General features: G+C 39.1%; 1 protein-coding gene across 2 annotated transcripts in view; it reads right to left on the bottom strand.

Moving 5' to 3' along the window:
* Positions 1-23,459, bottom strand: part of PCDH11X (protocadherin 11 X-linked) — a 389,751-nt gene that overhangs the window by 311,222 nt on the left and 55,070 nt on the right. For both annotated transcript variants that reach the window (XM_035711458.2, XM_049107471.1), the window contains exon 2: positions 16,904-17,487. In XM_035711458.2, coding sequence (XP_035567351.1) covers positions 16,904-17,443 — 540 coding nt within the window. In that variant the 5' untranslated portion in view covers positions 17,444-17,487. The remainder of the gene's footprint in view (positions 1-16,903; positions 17,488-23,459) is intronic.

Raw genomic sequence — 23,459 nt, 5'->3', positions numbered from 1 at the left:
CAATAGACACAAAAACATTTAAAAATTACAACATCTGTTCAGGATAAAATCTTCGACAAAGTAGTTTTAGAGGAAACATATCTCAACATAATAAAAGCCATATATGAAAAACCTACAGCCAATGTCATACTTAATGGGGAAAAACAGAGCTTTCCCCTTAAGGTCAGGAACATGACAAGAAAGTGCACCCACACTACTTTTGTTCAACATAGTACTGGAAGTACTTAGCCACATTGATTAGACAACAAAAAGAAGCAAAAGGCATCGAAATCGGTAAGAATGGACTGAAACTTTCACTTTTGCCGATGACATGGTACTATATGTAGAAAACCCAAGATCACGGAAAAACTACTACAAGTGATAAATGAATTAGGTAAAATCATACAATATAAAATCAACGTCAGAAATCTGTTGATTTCTATATACAAATAATGAAACAGCAGAGAGAGAAATTAAGAAGACATCTCCATTTGCAATCGCACAAAAAATAATAAGACACCTAGGAATTAAACTAACCAAAGAAGTGAAAGACTTGTTCTCTGAAAACTATAGGATACTGATTAAAGAAATTCAAGACAACAAAAAGAATTGGAAAGATATTCCATGATCATGTATTGGAAGAACAAGTGTTGTTGAAATGCCTATACTACCTAAAGCAATCTATAGATTAAATGCAGTCCCTATGTAGAGTTTAAGAAACAAAACAAAGGAATATGGGGTGGGGAGAGGAAAACCAAGAAACAACCTCTTAACTACAGAGAACAAACTGATGGTTACCAGATGGGAGGAAAGTGGGGGGATGGGTTAAATAGGTGATGCAGATTAAGGAGGGCATTTGTTGTGATGAGCACCAGGTTTTCTATGTAAGTGTAGAATCACTCTATTTTATACCTGAAACAATATTACACAGTATGTTAACTAACTGGAATTTAAATAAAAACATAGCATAGTTGTAGTAATCAAAACTGTTAGGTAGTGACACAAAAGAACAGTATAGAAAACCCTGAAATAAACCCACAGTTAAATGCTCAATTCATCATTGACAAAGCTGGAAATAATATACAATTGGGAAAAATCTGTTTAAAAAATGGTCTTGGGAAAACTGGTCAGCTACATGCAAAAGAATGAAACTGGACCATTTTCTTATGCCATACACAAAAATAAATTCAAAATGGATTAGATACCTAAATGTGAGACCTGAAACCATAAAAATTATTGAAGAAAGCACAGGCAGTACTGTCTCTGACATCAGCTGTAGCAACATTTTTCCAGATATATCTCCTGAGGCAAGGGGAAAGAAACCCAAAAAATTAACTATTGGGACTACATCAAAATAAAAAGCTTCTGCACTGCAGAGGAAGCAATAAAAAAAAAACTAGGCAATCTACTGAGTGGGAGAAGATATTTTGTAAATGACATATCCAATAAAGTATTAGTATCCAAAATATACAAAGAACTTCTAAAACTCAACACCAACCCCCCCCCAAATAATCCAACTAAAAAATGAGCAGAATACATGAACAGACATTTATCCACAGAAGGCACACAGATTGCCAACAGACACATGAAAAGAAGCTAAACATCACTTATCATAGGGAAATTAAATGAAAATTACAAGATATCACTTCACACTTATCAGTATGGCTAAAATGAAAAGCACAAGAAACAAGTATTGCAAGGATGTGGAGAAAAAGGAATTCCCTTGCACTGTTGGTGGGAATGGAAACTGGTGCAGGGACTGTGGAAAACAGTGATATATATATATCCTTTTATAGCTGAATAGTGTTCCATCATATATATATATGTGATCATCGCATCATTTATATATGTGATGGAACACTATTCAGCCATAAAAAGATGAAATTGTGCCATTTGTAACAACATGGGTGGAGCTAGAGAGTAGAATGCTAGGTGAAATATGCCAGAGAAAGACAAATACTTTATGATTTCAGTCATGTGTGTAATTTAAGAAAAAAAAACAGGCAAAGGAGAGAGAGAGAGACCAAGAAACAGACTCTTAACTATAGAGAACAAACTCATGGTTACCAGAGGGGTTGTGGGTGTGAATATAAGTAAAATAGGTGGTAGGGATTAATGAGTATACTTATCATGATGAGCACCAAGTGATATATAGAATTGTTGAATCACTACATTGTACACCTGAAATTAATATACCACTGAATGTTAACTATGCTGGAATCAAAATGAAATGTAAAAAATTTTTTAGAAGATTTAGTAAATGTTACTTAATCCTATTAGTGCCAAACTCTCATTTTAATTAGAACTGAGAACATTAATAAAGATCCACTTATGAAGAAAAGAGTTTTATGTTTTCACTTTTCCCCACTGGAGGTGCAATTAAAAAGAAAAGATTTTATTTTTTTATTCATTTGAGAGAGAGAGAGAGAGAGAGAGAGAGAGAGGGAGAGCGCTTGAGCAAGGGGAAAGGAAAAGGGAGGAGGAGTAGATTCTCCACTAAGCTAGGAGATGATCCCAGGACCTGGAGATTACAAACTGAGCTGAAAGTAGACGCTTAACCATCTGAGCCACGCAGGCACCCCTGGAGGTGCATTTTGATAATGACTCTCAGTTTTCAGGAACTTAATAATCATTAGCATTTGATTTGTCATCTCTTTTTCTATTTAGTACATACCAAAAATTTGAATCCGCACACCATATAAATCAGAGAATATAAAATTGAGTTATTTTAACTTTGAAAGGATAAACTTCTAGTTAAAACTAATCTCACAGTTGAAAAAATGAGGGAATCACTATATTGAAACTCCTTTCATTCTCTTAGAAGCAACTATGCTAAGACAAACACATTGTTATAGTCTGCATGTTGTGCTTGCAATAAAATCAGTGAATCACTTCTGATAGCTTACTGCACACAACTTTGAGCTATGGTTACCAAAGAAAAAGTAGTTCCTTTCAGAAAAATAAGTTTGTTTGTTCTTTATCCCCAGTATATATTCTTGGGTGCCTCATTATTGGTGATTTACTTCAAGATTACTAAATCTATAGTAGATGAGATTTTCACAATTTGGATTTTCTTTCTTTTTTTATAAATTTATTTTTTATTGGTGTTCAATTTGCCAACATATAGAATAACACCCAGTGCTCATCCCATCAAGTGCCCCCCACAGTGCCCGTCACCCAGTCACCCCCACCCCCGCCCACCTCCATTTCTACTACCCTTAGTTCGTTTCCCAGAGTTAGGAGTCTCTCATGTTCTGTCTCCCTTTCTGATATTTCCCACTTATTTTTTCTCCTTTCCCCATTATTCCCTTTCACTATTTTTTATATTCCCCAAATTAATGAGACCATATATTGTTTGTCCTTCTCGGATTGACTTCTTTCACTCAGCATAATACCCTCCAGTTCCATCCATGTCGAAGGAAATGGTGTGTATTTGTCGTTTCTAATGGCTAGTATTCCATTGCGTACATATACCACATATTCGTTAGCCATTCATCTTTCGATGGACAACGAGGCTTCTTCCACAGTTTGGCTATTGTGGACGTTGCTGCTATAAACATCGGGGTGCAGGTGTCCCAGCCTTTCATTGCATCTGAATCGTTGGGGTAAATCCCCAACAGTGCAATTGCTGGGTCTAGGGCAGGTCTATTTTTAACTCTTTGAGGAACCTCCACACAGTTTTCCAGAGTGGCTCCACCAGTTCACATTCCCACCAACAGTGTAAGAGGGTTCCCTTTTCTCCGCATCCACTCCAAAATTTGTGGTTTCCTGCCTTGTTAATATTCCCCATCGTAACTGGTGTGAGGGGGTATCTCATTGTGCTTTTGATTTGGATTTCCCTGATGGCAAGTGATGCAGAGCATTTTCTCATATGCATGTTGGCCATGTCTATGTCTTCCTCTGTGAGATTTCTCTTCATGTCTTTTGCCCATTTCATGATTGGATTGTTTGTTTCTTTGCTGTTAAGTTTAAGAAGTTCTTTATAGATCTTGGAAACTAGCCCTTTATCTGATACGTCATTTGCAAATATCTTCTCCCATTCTGTAGGATGTCTTTTAGTTTTGTTGACTGTATCCTTTGCTGTGCAAAAGCTTCTTATCTTGATGAAGTCCCAATAGTTCATTTTTGCTTTTGTTTCTTTTGCCTTCGTGGATGTATCTTGCAAGAAATTACTGTGGCTGAGTTCAAAAAGGGTGTTGCCTGTGTTCTCCTCTAGGATTTTGATGGACTCTTGTCTCACATTTAGATCTTTCATCCACTTTGAGTTTATCTTTGTGCATGGTGAAAGGGAGTGGTCTAGTTTCATTCTTCTGCATGTGGATGTTCAATTTTCCGAGCACCATTTATTGAAGAGACTGTCTTTCTTCCAGTGGATAGTCTTTCCTCCTTTATCGAATATTAGTTGACCATAAAGTTCAGGGTCTACTTCTGGGTTCTCTACTCTGTTCCATTGATCTATGTGTCTGTTTCTGTGCCAGTACTACACTGTCTTGATGACCACAGCTTTGTAGTACAACCTGAAATCTGGCATTGTGATGCCCCCAGATATGGTTTTCTTTTTTAAAATTCCCCTTTTCTGATTCCACACAAATCTTAAGATAATTTGTTCTAACTCTCTGAAGAAAGTCCATGGTATTTTGATAAGCATTGCATTAAACGTGTAAATTGCCCTGGGTAACATTGACATTTTCACAATATTAATTATGCCAATCCATGAGCATGGAATATTTTTCCATCTCTTTGTGTCTTCCTCAATTTCTTTCAGAAGTGTTCTCTAGTTTTTAGGGTATAGATCCTTTACCACTTTGCTTAGGTTTATTCCTAGGTATCTTATGCTTTTGGGTGCAATTGTCAATGGGATTGACTCCTTAATTTCTCTTTCTTCAGTCTCATTGTTAGTGTATAGAAATGCCATTGATTTCTGGGCATTGATTTTGTATCCTGCCACACTGACAAATTGCTGTATGAGTTCTAGCAATATTGGGGTGGAGGCTTTTGGGTTTTCTATGTAGAGTATCATGTCATCAGCGAAGAGGGAGAGTTTGATTTTTCTTTGCCAATTTGAATGCCTTTAATGTCTTTTTGTTGTCTGATTGCTGAGGCTAGGACTTCCAGTACTATGTTGAATAGCAGTGGTGAGAGTGGACATCCCTGGCTTGCTCCTGATCTTAGGGGAAAGGCTCCCAGTGCTTCCCCATTGAGAATGATATTTGCTGTGGGCTTTTCGTAGATGGCTTTTAAGATGTTAAGGAATGTTCCCTCTATCCCTCCACTCTGAAGAGTTTTGATCAGGTATGGATGCTCTATTTTGTCAAATGCTTTCTCTGCATCTAATGAGAGGATCATATGGTTTTTGGTTTTTCTCTTGCGGATATGATGAATCACATTGATTGTTTTGCGAGTGTTGAACCAGCCTTGTGTCCCAGGGATAAATCCTACTTGGTCATGGTGAATAATTTTCTTAATGTACTGTTGTATCCTATTGGCTGGTATCTTGTTGAGAATTTTTGCATCTATGTTCATCAGGGATATTGGTCTGTAATTCTCCTTTTTGGTGGGGTCTTTGTCTGGTTTTGGAATTAAGGTGATGCTAGCCTCATAGAACGATTTTGGAAGTACTCCATCTCTTTCTATCTTTCCAAACAGCTTTAGTAGAATAGGTACGGTTTTTTTTTTAAAGATTTTATTTATTTATTTATTCATGAGAAACACACACACACACACACAGAGAGAGAGAGAGAGAGAGAGAGAGAGAGAGAGAGGCAGAGGGAGAAGCAGGCTCCATGCAAGGAGCCTGATGTGGGACTTGATCCCAGGTCCCCAGGATCACACCCCGGGCCGCAGGCGGCGCCAAACTGCTGCGCCACCAAGGCTGCCCCCCGTTTCTTCTTTAAACGTTTGATAGAATTCCCCTGGGAAGCCATCCTGCCCTGGACTTCTGTGCCTTGGGAGGTTTTTGATGACTGCTTCAATTTCCTCCCTGGTTATTGGTCTGTTCAGGTTTTCTATTTCTTCCTGTTCCATTTTGGTAGCTTGCGGCTTTCCTTAAATGCATCCATTTCTTCTTGATTGCCTAATTTATTGGCGTTTAGCTGTTCATAATATGTTTTTAAAATCCTTTGTATTTCCTTGGTGTTGGTAGTGATCTTTCCTTTCTCATTCATGATTTTATTAATTTGAGTCTTCTCTCTCTTCTTTTTAATAAGGTTGGCTAATGGTTTGTCTATCTTATTAATTCTTTCAAAGAACCAACTCCTGGTTTTGTTGATCTGTTCCACAGTTCTTCTGGTCTCGATTTCGTTGAGTTCTGCTCGAATCTTTATTAACTCCCTTCTTCTGCTGTGTGTAGGATCTGTCTGCTGTTTTTTTCTGTAGCTCCTTTATGTGTAAGGTTACATTTTGTATTTGAGTTCTTTCCAGTTTTTGAATGGATGCTTGTATTGCAATGTATTTCCCCCTCAGGACTGCTTTTGCTGCATCCCAAGGATTTTGAACGGTTGTATCTTCATTCTCATTAGTTTCCATGAATCCTTTTAATTCTTCCTTAATTTCCTGGTTGACCCTTTCATCTTTTTGCAGGATGGTCCTTAACCTCCACGTGTTTGAGGTCCGTCCCAACTTCTTGTTGTGATTTAGTTCTAATTTCAAGGCATTATGGTCTAAGAATATGCAGGGGACGATCCCAATCTTTTGGTATCAGTTCGGACCTGATTTGTGACCCAGTATGTGGTCTATTCTGGAGAAAGTTCCATGTGCACTTGAGAAGAATGTGTATTCAGTTGAGTTTGGATGTAAAGTTCTGTAGATATCTGTGAAATCCATCTGGTCCAGTGTATCATTTAAAGCTCTCGTTTCTTTGGAGATGTTGTGCTTAGAAGACCTATCGAGTATAGAGAGAGCTACATTAAAGTCACCAAGTATAAGTGTATTATTATCTAAGTATTTCTTCATTTTGGTTAGTAATTCATTTAAATATTTGGGAGTTCCCACATTCGGGGCATATGTATTGAGGATTGTTAAGTCCTCTTGTTGGATAGATCCTTTAAGTATGATATAGTGTCCCTCTTCATCTCTCACTACAGTCTTTGGGGTAAAATTTAGTTTATCTGATATAACGATGGCGACCCCTGCTTTCTTTTGAGGACCATTTGAATGGTACATGGTTCTCCAACCTTTTATTTTCAGGCTGTAGGTGTCCTTCTGTCTAAAATGAGTCTCTTGTAGACAGCAAATAGATGGGTCCTGCTTTTTTTATCCAGTCTGAAACCCTGTGCCTTTTGATGGGGTCATTAAGCCCGTTCACGTTCAGAGTTACTATTGAAAGATATGAGTTTAGTGTCATCATGGTATCTATTCAGTCCTTGTTTTTGTGGATTGTTCCACTGAACTTCTTCTTAAAGGGAAATTTTAAGAGTCCCCCTTAAAATTTCTTGCAGAGCTGGTTTGGAGGTCACATATTCTTTCAGTTGCTGCCTGTCTTGGAAGCTGTTTATCTCTCCTTCCATTCTGAATGAGCGCCTTGCTGGATAAAGTATTCTTGGTTGCATGTTCTTCTCATTTAGGACCCTGAATATATCCTGCCAGCCCTTTCTGGCCTGCCACGTCTCTGTGGAGAGGTCTGCTGTTACCCTAATACTCCTCCCATAAAAGTCAGGGATTTCTTGTCTCTTGCTGCTTTAAGGATCTTCTCTTTATCTTTATCTTTGGAATTTGCAAGCTTCACTATTAGATGTCGAGGTGTTGAACAGTTTTTATTGATTTTTTTTCGGGGGGGGTCTCTCTATTTCCTGGATCAGAATGCCTGTTTCCCTTCCCAGATTAGGAAAGTTTTCAGCTATGATTTGTTCACATACATATTCTGGCCCTCTGGCCCTTTCGGCGCCCTCGGGAACCCCAATTAAACGTAGGTTTTTCTTCCTCAGGCTGTCGATTATTTTCTTGATCTAACCCTATGGTTTTAAATTGTTTGTCTCTTTTTTCCTCAGTTTCCCTCTTTGCTATCACCTTGTCTTCTATGTCACTCACTCGTTCTTCCACCTCGTTAACCCTTGTTGTTAGGACTTCTAGTTTGGATTGCATCTCATTCAATTGATTTTTAATTTCTGCCTGATTGGATCTAAATTCTGCAGTGATGAAGTCTCTTGAGTCCTTTATGCTTTTGTCTAGATCCACCAGTAGGTGTATAATTGTGCTTCTGAATTGGTTTTCTGACATTGGATTGTAATCCAGATTTTGTAACTGTGTGGGAGGGAGAATTGTTTCTGATTCTTTCTTTTGAGGTGAGGTTTTCCTTCTAGTCATTTTGCTCAGTGCAGAATGGCCAAAAACAAGTTGTATTGGAAAAAGGAGAAAAAGAGAGAAAAAGAAGGAAAGAAAAGAGAAAAAGAAAAAAGAAAAAAGGAAGAAAAAAAGAAAAAAGAGAAGAAAAGGAGAAAGAAAAAGAAACAAAGGGAAAAAAGGGTGGGGGAAGCAAACAGAAATCAAAAAGCAAAAAAAAAAAAAAAAAAAAACAAACAAACAAACACGGGGGATAGCTTCTGATTCTGTATACTTTAAGTCCCTTGACTTCCCCTGGAACTTGTCAGTCTAGCTGGTCTTCTGGGGGAGGGGCCTGTTGTGCTGATTTTCAGGTGTTAGCACTTGGGGGAGCTGCTCTGCCCCCTGCCTGGTGCAGGGCTCAGGGGGTGTTGTTCACTCCGTGAGGCCCCAGGAGGAACAACCGCAGTGGTGGAGGACAGCTCTGGAGCCCTGGATTCAGCCCCCGCAGGAACTCTGGAGCTCTCCATCCACAGGGCCTGGAGGCTCCGGGGCGGGGCCGCTGATCTGTTCAGCTACGGGCAGGAGTCTCCTTGCTGTCCTGTGCCCTCCCGGCCTCTGCCTGTCCTGGGGGGAGGTCGGATCCTGGGCTGTGTCCTGGCGCCCAGTGCTTCTGGTCTGCGCTGTTGGATTCGGGCTCCAGGTGGCGCAGCCCCCTCCGCATGGAGCCTCTTCCTCTGCCCGAGCCCCTCCGAGCTGCTCCGGGTCCTGCTGTCGCGCTGCAGTCTTTTAGGGAGCTCGGCCGTGGAGTATGGTGCAATCTCCTGGGCGTGCAGGTGTCTGTTAGTGTCCCAGGAAGCCCGAGGGCATCCCCGCCCTCCTGGGGTCCTGCTCTAACTCCCTGCGGGCGCCTTCCCCCCCACCCCAGGGAAGATTGGTGAAGCTCCTGCTTCTCCGGGACGGGGCTCTCCTGTCCTGGGGACACTCGCCCCGGCCTTAGCCCAGCTCTTCGCAGGGCCGTCACCCTTGGATGCCTTTTGTTTCCTTTTTTCTTTTTCCCCATCCTCCTACCTTGATATTAGCACGAACTCTTGGGATCCCTGGGTGGCGCAGTGGTTTAGCGCCTGCCTTTAGCACAGGGCGCCATCCTGGAGACCCGAGATCAAATCCCAAGTCAAGCTTCCGGTGCATGGAGCCTACTTCTCCCTCTGCCTATGTCTCTGCCTCTCTCTCTCTCTCTGTGACTATCATAAATAAATAAAAATTTTTTGAAAAAGATTAAGCACCTACTCTTCTCACTGTAGCATTCCAGCTGGTCTCTCTTTAAACCTCAGGCCGAATTCGTAGATTTTCAGGATGATTTGAAGGTTATCTAGGTAATTTGGTGGAGACAGGTGATTTGGGGACCCTACTCTTCAGCCATCTTGCCCCTCCTCCTCCAAGGTTAGCTTTTGTATTTGAGTTATTTCCAGTTTTTGGATCGATGCTTGTATTGCGATATATTTCCCCCTCAAGACTGCTTTTGCTGTATCCGAAGGATTTTGAATGGTTGTATCTTCATTCTCATTAGTTTCCATGAATCTTTTTAATTCTTCCTTAATTTCCTGGGTGACCCTTTCATCTTTTAGTAGGATGATCCTTAACCTCCACGTGTTTGAAGTCCTTCCCAACTTCTTGTGATTTAGTTCTAATTTCAAGGCATTATGATCTGAGAATATGAAGGGCACAATCCCAATCTTTTGGTATTGGTTCAGACCCGATTTGTGACCCAGTATGTGGTCTATTCTGGAGAAAGTTCCATGTGCACTTGAGAAGAATGTGTGTTCAGTTGCATTTGGATGTAAAGTCCTGTACATATCTGTGAAATCCATCCGGTCCAGGGTATCATTTAAAGCTTTTGTTTCATTGGAGATGTTGTGCCTAGAAGACCTATCGAGTGTAGAAAGCAGTAGATTGCATTCACCAAGTATAAGTGTATTACTATCTAAGTATGTCTTAACTTTGGTTATTAATTGATTGATATACTTGGCAGCTCCCACATTCGGGGCATATATATTGAGGATTGTTAAGTCCTCTTGTTGGATAGATCCTTTAAGTGTGATGTAGTGTCCCTCTTCGTCTCTCACTACAGTCTTCAGAATAAACTTCAGTTTATGTGATACAAGGATGGCTACCCCTCCTTCCTTTTGAAGACCATTTGAATGGTACATGGTTCTCCAGCCTTTTATTTTCAGGCTGTAGGTGTCCTTATATCTAAAATGAGTCTCTTGTAGACATCAAATAGATGGGTCTTGCTTTTTTATCCAGTCTGAAACCCTGTGCTTTTTGATGGGGTCATTAAGCCCATTCACGTTCAGAGTTACTTTTGAAAGATAAGAGTTTAGTGTCATCATGTACCTATTCAGTCCCTGTTTTTGTGGATTATTTCATTGGACTTCCTCTTTCTTTTACAGAGTCCTCCTTAAAATTTCTTGCAGAGCTGGTTTGGAGGTCACATATTCTTTCAGTTCCTGCCTATCCTGGAAGCTCTTTATCTCTCCTTCTATTCTGAAGGAGAGTCTTTCTGGATAAAATATTCTTGGCTGCATGTTCTTCTCATTTACGACCCTGAATATATCCTGCCAGCCCTTTCTGGCCTGCCAGGTCTCTGTGGAGAGGTTTGCTGTTAATCTAATATTTCTCCCCATAAAAGTTAGAGATTTCCTGTCTCTTGCTGCTTTAAGGATCTTTTCTTTATCTTTGGAATTTGCAAGCTTCACTATTAAATGTTGAGGTGTTGAATGGTTTTTATTGATTTTAGGGAGAGGATCTCTCTAGTTCCTGGATCTGAATGCCTGTTTCCCTTCCCAGACTAGGAAATTTTTCAGCTATGATTTGTTCAAATACATATTCTGGCCCTCTGTGCCTTTCAGCGCCCTCGAGAACCCCAATTAAACGTAGGTTTTTCTTCCTCAGGCTGTCATTTAATTCCCTTAATCTATCCTCATGATCTTTTAATTGTTTTTCTTTTTCCTCAGCTTCCCTCTTTGCCATCACCTTGTCTTCTATGTCACTGAATCGTGTTCTTCTACCTCATTAAACCTCATCATTAGGACCTCTAATTTGGATTGCATCTCATTTAATTTATTTTTAATTTCTGCTTGATTAGTTCTAAATTCTGCAGTCATGAAATGCCTTGAGTTCTTTATGGTTTTTTCTAGAGCCACCAGTAGCTTTATAATAGTGCTTTTCAATTGGCTTTCTGATATTGAATGGTAATCCAAAATTTTTAACTCTGTGGTTGAGAGGACTGTTTCTGATTCTTTCTTTTGAGGTGAGTTTTTCCTTCTAGTCATTTTGCTCAGTGCAGAGTGGCCAAAAACAAGTTGTATTGGGAAAAGGAGAAGAAGAGAGAAGAGAAAGAAGAAAAGAAAAAGAAAAAAGGACAAAAAAGAAGAAGAAAAAAAAGAGAAGAGAAGAGAAGAGAAGAGAAAAGAAAGAAAAGAAAAGAAAAGAAAGAAAAGAAAAAAGAAAAGAAAAGAAAAGAAAGAAAAGAAAAGAAGAAAAGAAAAGAAAAGAAAAGAAAAGAAAAGAAAAGAAAAGAAAAGAAAAAAGGGTGGAAGCAAACAGCAAACAGAAAACAAATGGAAGTATCCTCTGATTCTGTATACTGTAAATCCCTTGACTTCTCCTGGAACCTTCCAGTGCTGCTTGGTCAATAATTTGTTTTTCCCCTTTCGGTCTAGCTGGTCTTCTGATGGAGGGGACTGCTGTGCTGATTCTCAGGTGTGAGCACTTGGGGGAGCTGCTCAGCGCTCCTGCCTGCTGCAGGGCTCAGTGAAAGTTGTGTAACCTGTTCATCCTCTGAAGCAACTGTGAAGTTCAGTGGGGTTGTTTATCCTGTGAGGCCCCAGGAGGAACAACAACAGTGGCGGCCAGCTCTCCAGCCCTGGAGTCAGCTCCTCCAGTGACTACTGGAGCTCTCAGTCTGCAGGGGCCTGGATACCCCGGGGCAGGGGCCGCTCATCTGCACAGCTTGGGGCCGCACAGCAGCAGGAGTGTCCTTGCTGTACTGTGCCCTCCTGGCTTCTGCCTGTCACAGGGGAGCGCCAGATATTAGGCTGTGTCCCCGGCGCCCTGTGCTCCTGGGCCTGCACTTTTGGAATCCCACTCTCTGTTGGGAAGCTCCCTTAGCACGGAGCCTCCACCTGGAGCCTCTGCTGGAGCCGCCTCCGATCTGCTCCCGGGTCTAGCCGTGCCCCCGCTGCAGCCCTTTAGGGAGCCTGGCCGCCGGGGTGTGGCCCCCTCTCCCGGGGGGGGGGGGTCAGGTCCTCCTGGGATCCTGCTGCAACTGCCTGCGAGTGCCTCTCCCTAGGGGAAGGTTGGTGAAGCTCCTGCTTCTCCAGGACGGGGCTTTCCTGTCCTGGAGGCACTCGCCATGGTGCCTGAGCCCGGCTTCTTGTAGGGCCCCTCCCCCTTGGATGCCTTTTGTTTCTTTATTTCTTTTTTCTCCCATCTTCCTACCTTGATAGAAGCGCAAACTCTTCTCACTGTAGCATTCCAGCTGTTCTCTCTTTAAATCTCAAGTCGAATTTGTCGGTTTTCAGGTTGATTTGAAAGTTATCTAGGTAATTTGTGGGGACAGGTGAATTGGAGACCCTACTCTTATGCCATCTTGCCCCCCAATTTGGATTTTCTAGTCCCAGACTTCAAGACAAATCTAACTGTAACCTTAGTTACAGAATTCTGAACTCTTGATCAAGAGGAAAGATATTGGGACGCCTGAGTGTCTCAGCGGTTGAGGACCTGCCTATGGCCCAGGGTATGATCCTGGAGTCCCGGGTTTAAGTCCCACATCAGGCTCCTTGCATGGAGCCTGCTTCTCCCTCTGCCTGTGTCTCTGCCTCTCTCTCTGTCTCTCTCATGAATAAATAAATAAAAATATTTTTTTTTAAATAGGAAAGATATTTAGTTCTCATTTAGCTTTAAACATAAAGGCCAAATTTTTATATCTGGTTTTAAAGAAAATAGAAATAAGTGCCCAAGTCTTGATTATGTGAAAAGACTGCCCAAGATTAAATTTTCTTTTATGGTAGTTTAAAAGATAAAGATGGTTTATGGAATGGGCAATACAGGTGAAAGCTTCAAGTAGGATCACTAATCTGAGAAAAATGTGATCATTATGCTCTGTCAGCACAAATTGACAACCTTTGAAACACTGTTATGCCTGCCTCAAGGGAACCAATCAACATATGTCACTGGACTAGTATAGAAATATTATTAATATATATGAGGGAAGATGAAATCCTGAAGCAGAAAATGAAGACATATGTAGTATCATTACACAAATGAATTTACCCTGAGTCCCAGCCATAGGAAGAAGTAGGTCTTTGAGGTTTTTATCCTTGTCCTGAATCAGATTGGGTACTTGAAGTTTATTTTAACATAATTTTCTTTGTACTAAGCAGAATCATTTGGTAATCACTTCATTCTTTCATTTCTCACTTTCTCCTTTTTCTTCCTTTTCTCTTTTTTCTTCTTTCTTCTTAGATCATGAACTTGTTGTGATCCCCATCTTCAAGGTTACCAATCTGTCTGTCAATTAAATCTAAGAGAAGACCTTATTCTGGTCTGCAGCTTTATCACTAACTTGTCATATAATCATAAGCAAATTAAATTATTACTCTGAAATGCATTTTCAAAGAATTCAAAAGGTGGAATAAAAATGCTTTCCTTGTTTATACCAAAGCATATGTAATATTCAAAATTTAAAAATTAAGATTAAATATTTATATATTAATTTTTGAAAATAAATATTCTAAGTTTTATGTTACTTATATACATTTTTGATACATTTAATAAGTCTTTTCCACCACTGCCTTTATTTTCAATCAATTAATATAGAATTATCAGGAGCACGTCTATATTGCCTTCATGTGTAATTTGACCTACTTTTCCCTAAAAATTTTCCCTATATCTTTCCCTTCTCTCCCTTTGCTATCTGAACGTTACATACACATTTTATATATCCCTATTTGGGATAATCTGTGATTTTGCTAGTCTAGTCTATTCAACAGAAATAGAAAAAATTAATATTAATTAAATTTTCATCCTATTCTGCAGGACAGAGGTTATTTTTTAGGTTGGTTTACTTAACTTTCAAATTATAACACATTAAAGTTTATGGATAAATCATAACATGTTTCTTTTCTTTCTTTTTACTTAGTCTCCCTATCCTTTCAGCATAAATGCCACTTTCATGACAAGACCTTTTTGTAAGTCAAAGTATATTTAGTTAATGTCATCCATGTCATAGCCCTGGAGCTATGTTTTATGTTCCATGCTCATTATTTTTTGTTGTCATGCTCATTATTTTTAACAAGCAATCAGGAGTGTTATTTGTCCATGGTAACAAACAAATGCCTCAATATTCTAAGTACATCATGTAGTTCACTTTTGCCTTATCACACATTCTACAGCGGAATGAAATTTTAGAGTATGTTTATTCTAAGACTCATCTAATAACCTCTAGTGAGCCTGTATTTTTATTATTTACTGATAATATTTCAATTAAATTCAAATGAAAACAGATTTTAACAAAGCTAAAATAATGTCAATAGGTTTGTTTTATTTAAATTTCTTAAGCAGCTTTCAAGACAAATCAGAAATGTATCATAAATTTGTTATGCTATCCTGAGGGAGATATGAAAAAATATTCTTGGAAATAATTTCTTTAAATAATAAAGCATTGCACTGCAAAACAACACATTTGTCTTGATGGTTGGTGGAGAGACCTTATTACTAATACCTGACTTAAATTTGATAAGGTCCCATTTTTATTTTATCTGTTATTTTTTATTTTCCAAATGACCTTACTTCATTTTGACTCTGTAATATGGTAGTCATTAACCACTTGTGGCTACTAAAATTAAGACTAAATAGAATTTAAAAATTCAATTCCTTGGTACCATTAACCCCATCCTAAGTACTCAATAGCCACATATTGCCAATAGCTACCATATTGGCTATCACAGATTATAGGATTTATGTCACTGCAGAAAGTTCCATTGGACAGTGTTGTTTTAGAGATAGTATCTACTCTGCTATACAACTTACAATTTAAAGTGATAAATCTCACATTTCTATAACAGTCAAATGTTTTAGAGTATCTCCAAAAATCATCTGCATGTCTATCTACTTTCTACTGTGTGCTTATTCTCCCAATTCTGCCTATATGACATATACATCATCATCCTCATATTATGGTTGAAGAAACTAAAGGTCAGAAAAATTAAGCTGCAGGTGACATATCTAGTCAGCTGTAAGCACAAAATTATAATCCATATCTTTCTGACTCCTGTATATTTTCTTATTTCATCATATAAGGAAATACCATAGCAGAGGTCTTACCTAAAAATGCTAATTTCTAAATCTTCTATCCTTTCTATTTCTGTTTTTACTTCTTATACTCAAATGCTAGTGTGCATTTCACCTGAATTCTTTCAAGAGATCTATAGCCTTCTATCCCTGAATGTATTTATAAACAAATATATCTTTACAATATATCAGCATCAGGTGAGCAGTTTTCCAATATTATACATTGTCCAGCCAAAACCTCAGATGATAAACATCAAAATACTTATATGTTCTTAGAATATTTTGTAACATTGCCATTATGTTCATCATAATCTGGTAGTGAATAGTCAGAAAATGTTTATAAAAATTTAAAAATTCCTTAACCCATCTATATTAAGTTTGCACATATGTTCTTTTACACACTTACGAGGCTCATTCAAGTACAGTGATTGAACTATTTCACATATACAAATCTGAGTTTCTTACTACCCTATATACTATATAGGTTATTAAAGGGAATTACCCATTTGCTTGATGAACAAGATCCTTCTGCACATATTTCAAATACAATTATTCCACCTATTTTTCCTTCTGCCTCCCCTACCCCAAGACCCAAGTCAGGCCAGAAGTGGCTCTTCAGATAAATTGAAACTTTTTGGGTGGAGAACTCACCCTTTATAACAAATGAGTGTTCTGTGTTTTCAAAGAATTAGAAAAAAAATGAAAATATTTAACATTAGCAGCACATTGGCTAAAATTTAACCTCATTCTGATGACTCAAGAGATGCTTAAAGATCTTCCCTTGACTTGAAACCACCATGAAAAATATTATTCTCTATATATGTAGAAATATTAATAATAAAAATGCTCTATTCACCCCTCAAATAAATTTATTTGACATCTTTTCAAATGGCGAGAGAAAACTTCCTATCTAAAATGATCACTGAGTAAACTGATAGATATGTATATTCATTCTTAATGTTTACATTTTACTTGTTTAGGTCCACTCTGTGGCAGAGTCATGACTAGACAAATTAAAAGTAAGGTATTGGGTAGGTTATTGTTTGTAAGTGTCAGGGCTGAGCTCCTTATCTGACCCCATAATAGATTGTTAAGGGAAACATAAGCAGCTGCTTGGAAATAAATATACATAAAATAAAAAATCATAAACTCCCTGCAATTGCAAGAATTGCAATGATTACTTTCCTTTACGATATCTAAACTTTTCAAAATTGGGGTAATGGCTTACTCAAAATTTGAGTACACAAAGATGCTTTTATATTTTTGCCTTTTAAAAAGGAACTATCTTAAACAAAGTGATTTTAAAACGCACCTTAATTAGTTGGTAGTTTTGAACTCCATTTATTCCTATATCAGGATCAATGGCTGCTGGGAGAGCATATCGAGAGTTTATAGCTGAGTTCTCCGGAATTGATATGTTGATAACTGTTGCTGGAAATAATGGTGCATTATCATTTATGTCTTCTATCAGAAAACGTATCTTAACAAGTCTAAATATTTCATCTGGCAAAACGGCAACCTCCACTTCATAAAAGCAACGGGTTTCCACCAAGATACCAGCACATAATTTCTCACGATCAATGCGAGATCCAGCAGTGAAGATCTCACCAGTACTTTCTTCAATTCGAATCAGTGGCACATCTCCTGTCTTGTACACAAGCTTAAACTGCATGGAAGATGTTAAGGACTTGTCTGGGATCAGTGACAAGTTGAGGTCTTTCATCAAGTCGCCTATAAGAACATTTTCTGGCATTTCTTCTCGGACTGTGTAGTTTTTCTCCTGGGCGCCAGACTGAAACACGACACATGCTAGAAGAACTGCAAATATATATGTTCCAGACAACAAGTCCATACCAGGCACAATTGTGATGATTCTCCGTATCAACCCACAGAAAACTGTCAAAGAAAAACGGGGGAGGGGAGAAGGAGAGAAAGAGAAGAGGAAGAAGAAGAAGAAATTATTAAAGCCAATCATCAAAGATATGTTAACTAAAGGCTTTGTTGTAAAATCAGTAAATTAAAATAATAGTACAATTGACTCAAAAATATTATGCATTTTTTCATTAAGATAAAAGTTAAATTATACAATGTATCTACAGTATTTATACAACTGGTCACCATTGATAAAATATATAAAAGATATACCAATATAGATAAAGTTTTAAAAATAATTAAAAATACTTAATTCAATACTTAAGGAAAGGTAAGATGTATTTGTTACTGATCACAAAAATATAATTATTATTCATTATTACAATACAGCTTTCAAATGTAATCCTTCTGTTGGTAATAAATGTTTTATACAATGTTTCATGTGTTCAGTTCCGTACCTCAAATGAGACAAAGAATCATGACACATGAGGGATTTGGGAAGTTTGGATTAAAGAAAAAAAGTCCCTTGAGAAAGGCAGGGGTTGATATGACACACGCCTAAACATGAGGACTACCATGTAAAAAGGAAGTTAAAGTTTCCTTTCTTTGGGTGAGAGGAATAAGGATAGGTAAAAATTACAGGGAGGAACTTTCAGATCAACATAAACAACTGCATATTGACACATTCTGGGAAAAAAACAGTTTTCAGGAGATAGTAAGAAATTAGATAACCAGTTTAGATCTATATATTCATGATTTGGTAGCTAACACCCAAACTTTCAGTGGGAAAGCAGAAGTAGAAGACATTCCAACTTTGACAATTTGTGTTTATAGATTGAAAGTAGATCATATTAAAATGGGCTTTCACATCTACAAACTGACACCCAAAAAACAAATACTCCAGTTAAGAAATGGGCAGAAGACAAGAATAGATACTTTCCCAAAGAAGATATCCAGATGGCTAACAGACACATGAAAGGTGCTCAACATCACTCATCAGGGAAATACAAATCAAAATCAGAATGAAATACCACCTCACACCAGTCAGAATGGCTAGAATTTGCAACTCAGGAAACAATAGATGTTCACAAGGATGCAGAGAAAAGGAAACCCTTTTGCACTATTGCTGGAAATGCAAACTGGTATAGCCACTCTGGAGAACAGTATGGTGGTTTTTCAAAATGTTAAAAATATAATGATCCTATCACCCAGAAATTGCAGTACCAGGTATTTATCTAACAGGTACAGGGACTCCTGGGTGGCTCAGTGGTTGAGCATCTACCTTTGGCTCAGGTTGTGATCCTGAGGTCCTGGGATTGAGTCTTGCATCAGGCTCACCACAGGAAACCAGCTTCTCCCTTTGCCTATATCTCTCTCTTTGTGTCTCTCATGAATAAATAAATAAAATCTTTAAAAAATAAAGGATACAAAAATAGTGATTTGAAGGAGCACATGCACCCTGAAGTTTATAACTGCATTATCAACAATAGCCAAATTATGGAAAGAGCCCAAATGTCCATTGACTAATGAATGGATAAAGAAGACGGGGTGTAAATATATATATATATAAAATCTGTTTTGCTTCTTAAATTCCACATATGAGTGAAATAATATGGTATTTGTCTTTCTCTGGCTGACATATTTCACTTACTCTATACAGTCTAGTTCCATCCATGTTGTTGCAAATGCAAGATTGCATTCTTTTTGGTGGCTGAGAAATATTCAATTATATATTGTGCCTCTCTCTCTGTCCTTCTCATGAATAAATAAATAAAATCTTTAAAAATATGCATACAGACAGATCAGAAGACACAAAAGTGAGGAAAAAACTTTCCTATTTGCAATAGTGATAGAATAACTTTATTTGTAACAATAATTGAAATAGTTTATGTCATGAATAGAACCAAGAAATGAACCAGATAAGCTTGAAAAGTCTCACTTTAAAGAATTATTATCATAGAAGTAAAAATATAGAGAGGAGGGGCAAGATGGCAAAAGAGTAGGGTCCCCAAGTCACCTGTTCCCACCAAATTACCTAGATAACCTTCAAATCATCCTGAAAATCTACGAATTCGGCCTGAGATTTAAAGAGAGAACAGCTGGAATGCTACAGTGAGAAAAGTTCGCGCTTCTATCAAGGTAGGAAGACGAGGGAAAAAAGAAATAAAGAACAAAAGGCATCCAAGGGGAAGGGGCCCCGCGAGGAGCCGGGCTAAGGCCGGAGCCAGTGCCCCAGGATAGGAAAGACCCTTCGCAGAGAAGCAGGAGCTGCACCAAAATCCCCGGGCTGAAAGGCACTCGCAGGGAGTTAGAGCAGGACCCCAGGAGGGGCGGGGATGCCCTCAGGCTCCCGGGGACACTAACAGACACCTGCGCCCAAGGAAGAGTGCGCCAAGCTCACTAAAGGGCTGCAGCGTGCCCACGGCTGGAGCTGGGAGCAGCACGGAGGGGCTCGGGCGGAGGCTCCGCGGAGAGGGGACTGCCCAGCCGGGAGCCCGAATCCAACAGTGCAGGCCCCGGAGAACAGGGCGCCTGGACACAGCCCAGGATCTGACCTCTCCCCGGGACAGGCTGAGGCCAGGAGGGCCCAGGACAGCAAGGACGCTCCTGCCCCGGGATGAGCAGATCAGCGGCTCCGCCCCGGAGCCTCCAGGCCCTGCAGACGGAGAGCTCTGGAGTTACTGCGGGAGCTGAATCCAGGGCTCCAGGGCTGCCTCAGCCACTGGGGTTGTTACTCCTGGGGCCTCACGGGGTAAACAACCCCCACTGAGCCCTGCACCAGGCAGGGGGCTGAGCAGCTCCCCCAAGTGCTAACACCTGAAAATCAGCACAACAGGCCCCTCCCCCAGAAGACCAGATTGACAGACAAGTTCCAGGGGAAGTCAAGGGAAGTAAAGTATACAGAATCAGAAGATACTCCCCCATGTTTTTTTTTTTTCTTTTTGATTTCTGATTGCTTCCCCCACCCTTTTTTTCATTTCATTCTTTTTCTTCTCTTTTTTCCTCTTTTCTCCCTTTTTCTTTTTTCTTTTTCTCTTTTCTTTCCTTCTTTCTCTCCTCTCTTTTTCTCCTTTTCCCAATACAACTTGTATTTGGACACTCTGCACTGGGCAAAATGACTAGAAGGAAAATCTCAGCTCAAAATAAAGAAACAGAAACAGTCCTCTCTCCCACAGAGTTACAAAATTTGGATTACAATTCAATGCCAGAAAGCCAATTCAGAAGCATTATTATAAAGCTACCGGTAGCTCTAGAAAAAAGGATAAAGGACTCAAGAGACTCCATGACTGCAGATTTTAGATCTAATCAGGCAGAAATTAAAAATCAATTGAATGAGATGCAATCCAAACTAGAAGTCCTAACAACCAGGGTTAATGAGGTGGAAGAATGAGTGAGTGACATAGAAGACAAGTAGATGGCAAAGAGGGAAACTGAGGAAAAAAGAGACAAACAACTAAAAGACCATGAAGATAGATTAAGGGAAATACATGACAGCCTGAGGAAGAAAATCCTACGTTTAATTGGGGTGCCTGAGGGCGCCGAAAGGGACAGAGTTCGAGAATATGTATTTGAACAAATCATAGCTGAAAACGTTCCTAATCTGGCAAGTGAAACAGGCATTCAGATCCAGGAAATAGAGAGATCCCCCCCAAATTCAATAAAAACTGTTCAACACCCTGACATTTAATAGTTAAGCTTGCAAATTCCAAAGATAAAGAGAAAATCCTTAAAGCAGCAAGAGACAAGAAATCCCTGACTTTTATGGGGAGGAGTATTAGGATAACAGCAGACCTCTCCACAGAGACCTGGCAGGCCAGAAAGGGCTGGCAGGATATAGTCAGGGTCCTAAATGAGAAGAACATACAACCAAGAATGCTTTATCCAGCAAGGCTCTCGTTCAGAATGGAAGGAGAGATAAAGAGCCTCCAAGACAGGCAGGAACTGAAAGAATATGTGACCTCCAAACCAGCTCTGCAAGAAATTTTAAGGGGGACTCTTAAAATTTCCCTTTAAGAAGAAGTTCAGTGGAACAATCCACAAAAACAAGGACTGAATAGATATCAGGATGACACTAAACTCATATCTTTCAATAAACTCTGAACGTGAATGGGCTTAATGACCCCATCAAAAGGCGCAGGGTTTCATATTGGATAAAAAAGCAACACCCATCCATTTGCTGTCTACAGGAGACTCATTTTAAACAGAAGGACACCTACAGCCTAAAAATATAAGGTTGGAGAACCATTTACCATTCAAATGGTCCTCAAAAGAAAGCAGGGGTCGCCATCCTAATATCAGATAAACTAAACTTTACTCCAAAGACTGTAGTGAGAGATGAAGAGGGACACTCTATCATACTTAAAGGATCTATCCAACAAGAGGACTTAGCAAGCCTCAATATATATGCCCCGAATGTGGGAGCTGCCAAATATATGAATCAATTAATAACCAAAGTTAAGGCAATTTAGATAATAATACACTTATACTTAATGACTTCAATCTAGCGCTTTCTACACTCGATAGGTCTTCTAAACACAACATCTCCAAAGAAACGAGAGCTTTAAATGATACACTGGACCAGATGGATTTCACAGATATCTACAGAACTTTACATCCAAACTCAACTGAATACACATTCTTCTCAAGTGCACATGGAACTTTCTCCAGAATAGACCACATACTGGGTCACAATTCGGGTCTGAACCAATACCAAAAGATTGGGATCGTCCCCTGCATATTCTCAGATCATAATGCCTTGAAATTAGAACAAAATCACAACAAGAAGTTTGGAAGGACTTCAAACACGTGGAGTTTAAGGACCATCCTGCAAAAAGATGAAAGGGTCAACCAGGAAATTAAGGAAGAATTAAAAAGATTCATGGAAACTAATGAGAATGAAGATACAACCGTTCAAAATCTTTGGGATGCAGCAAAAGCAGTCCTGAGGGGGAAATACATTGCAATACAAGAAATACAAACAGAAAATAGATCCTACACCCAGCCGAAGAAGAGAGTTAATAAAGATTCAAGCATCCTTTGCTGTGCAAAAGCTTCTTATCTTGATGAAGTCCCAATAGTTCATTTTTGCTTTTGTTTCTTTTGCCTTCGTGGATGTATCTTGCAAGAAGTTACTCTGGCCGAGTTCAAAAAGGGTGTTGCCTGTGTTCTTCTCTAGGATTTTGATGGAATCTTGTCTCACATTTAGATCTTTCATCCATTTTGAGTTTATCTTTGTGTATGGTGCAAGAGAGTGGTCTAGTTTCATTCTTCTGCATGTGGATGTCCAATTTTCCCAGCACCATTTATTGAAGAGACTGTCTTTCTTCCAATGGATAGTCTTTCCTCCTTTATCGAATATTAGTTGCCCATAAAGTTCAGGGTCCACTTCTGGATTCTCTATTCTGTTCCACTGATCTATGTGTCTGTTTTTGTGCCAGTACCACACTGTCTTGATGACCACAGCTTTGTAGTACAACCTGAAATCTGGCATTGTGATGCCCACAGATATGGTTTTCTTTTTTAAAATTCCCCTGGCTATTCGGGGTCTTTTCTGATTCCACACAAATCTTAAAATAATTTGTTCTAACTCTCTGAAGAAAGTCCATGGTATTTTGATAGGGATTGCATTAAACGTGTATATTGCCCTGGGTAACATTGACATTTTCACAATGTTAATTCTGCCAATCCATGAGCATGGAATATTTTTCCATCTCTTTGTGTCTTCCTCAATTTCTTTCAGAAGTGTTCTATAGTTTTGAGGGTATAGATCCTTTACATCTTTGGTGAGGGATACAGTCAACAAAACTCAAAGACAACCTACAGAATGGGAGAAGATATTTGCAAATGACATATCAGATACAGGGCTAGTTTCCAAGATCTATAAAGAACTTCTTAAACTCAACACCAAAGAAACAAACAATCCAATCATGAAATGGGCAAAAGACATGAACAGAAATCTCACAGAGGAAGACATAGACATGGCCAACATGCATATG

This window comes from Canis lupus, chromosome X (assembly GCF_003254725.2).
Source record: "Canis lupus dingo isolate Sandy chromosome X, ASM325472v2, whole genome shotgun sequence".
In the NCBI taxonomy this organism is placed as follows: Eukaryota; Metazoa; Chordata; class Mammalia; order Carnivora; family Canidae; genus Canis; species Canis lupus.
This window is presented reverse-complemented; position numbering and strand designations above follow the sequence as displayed.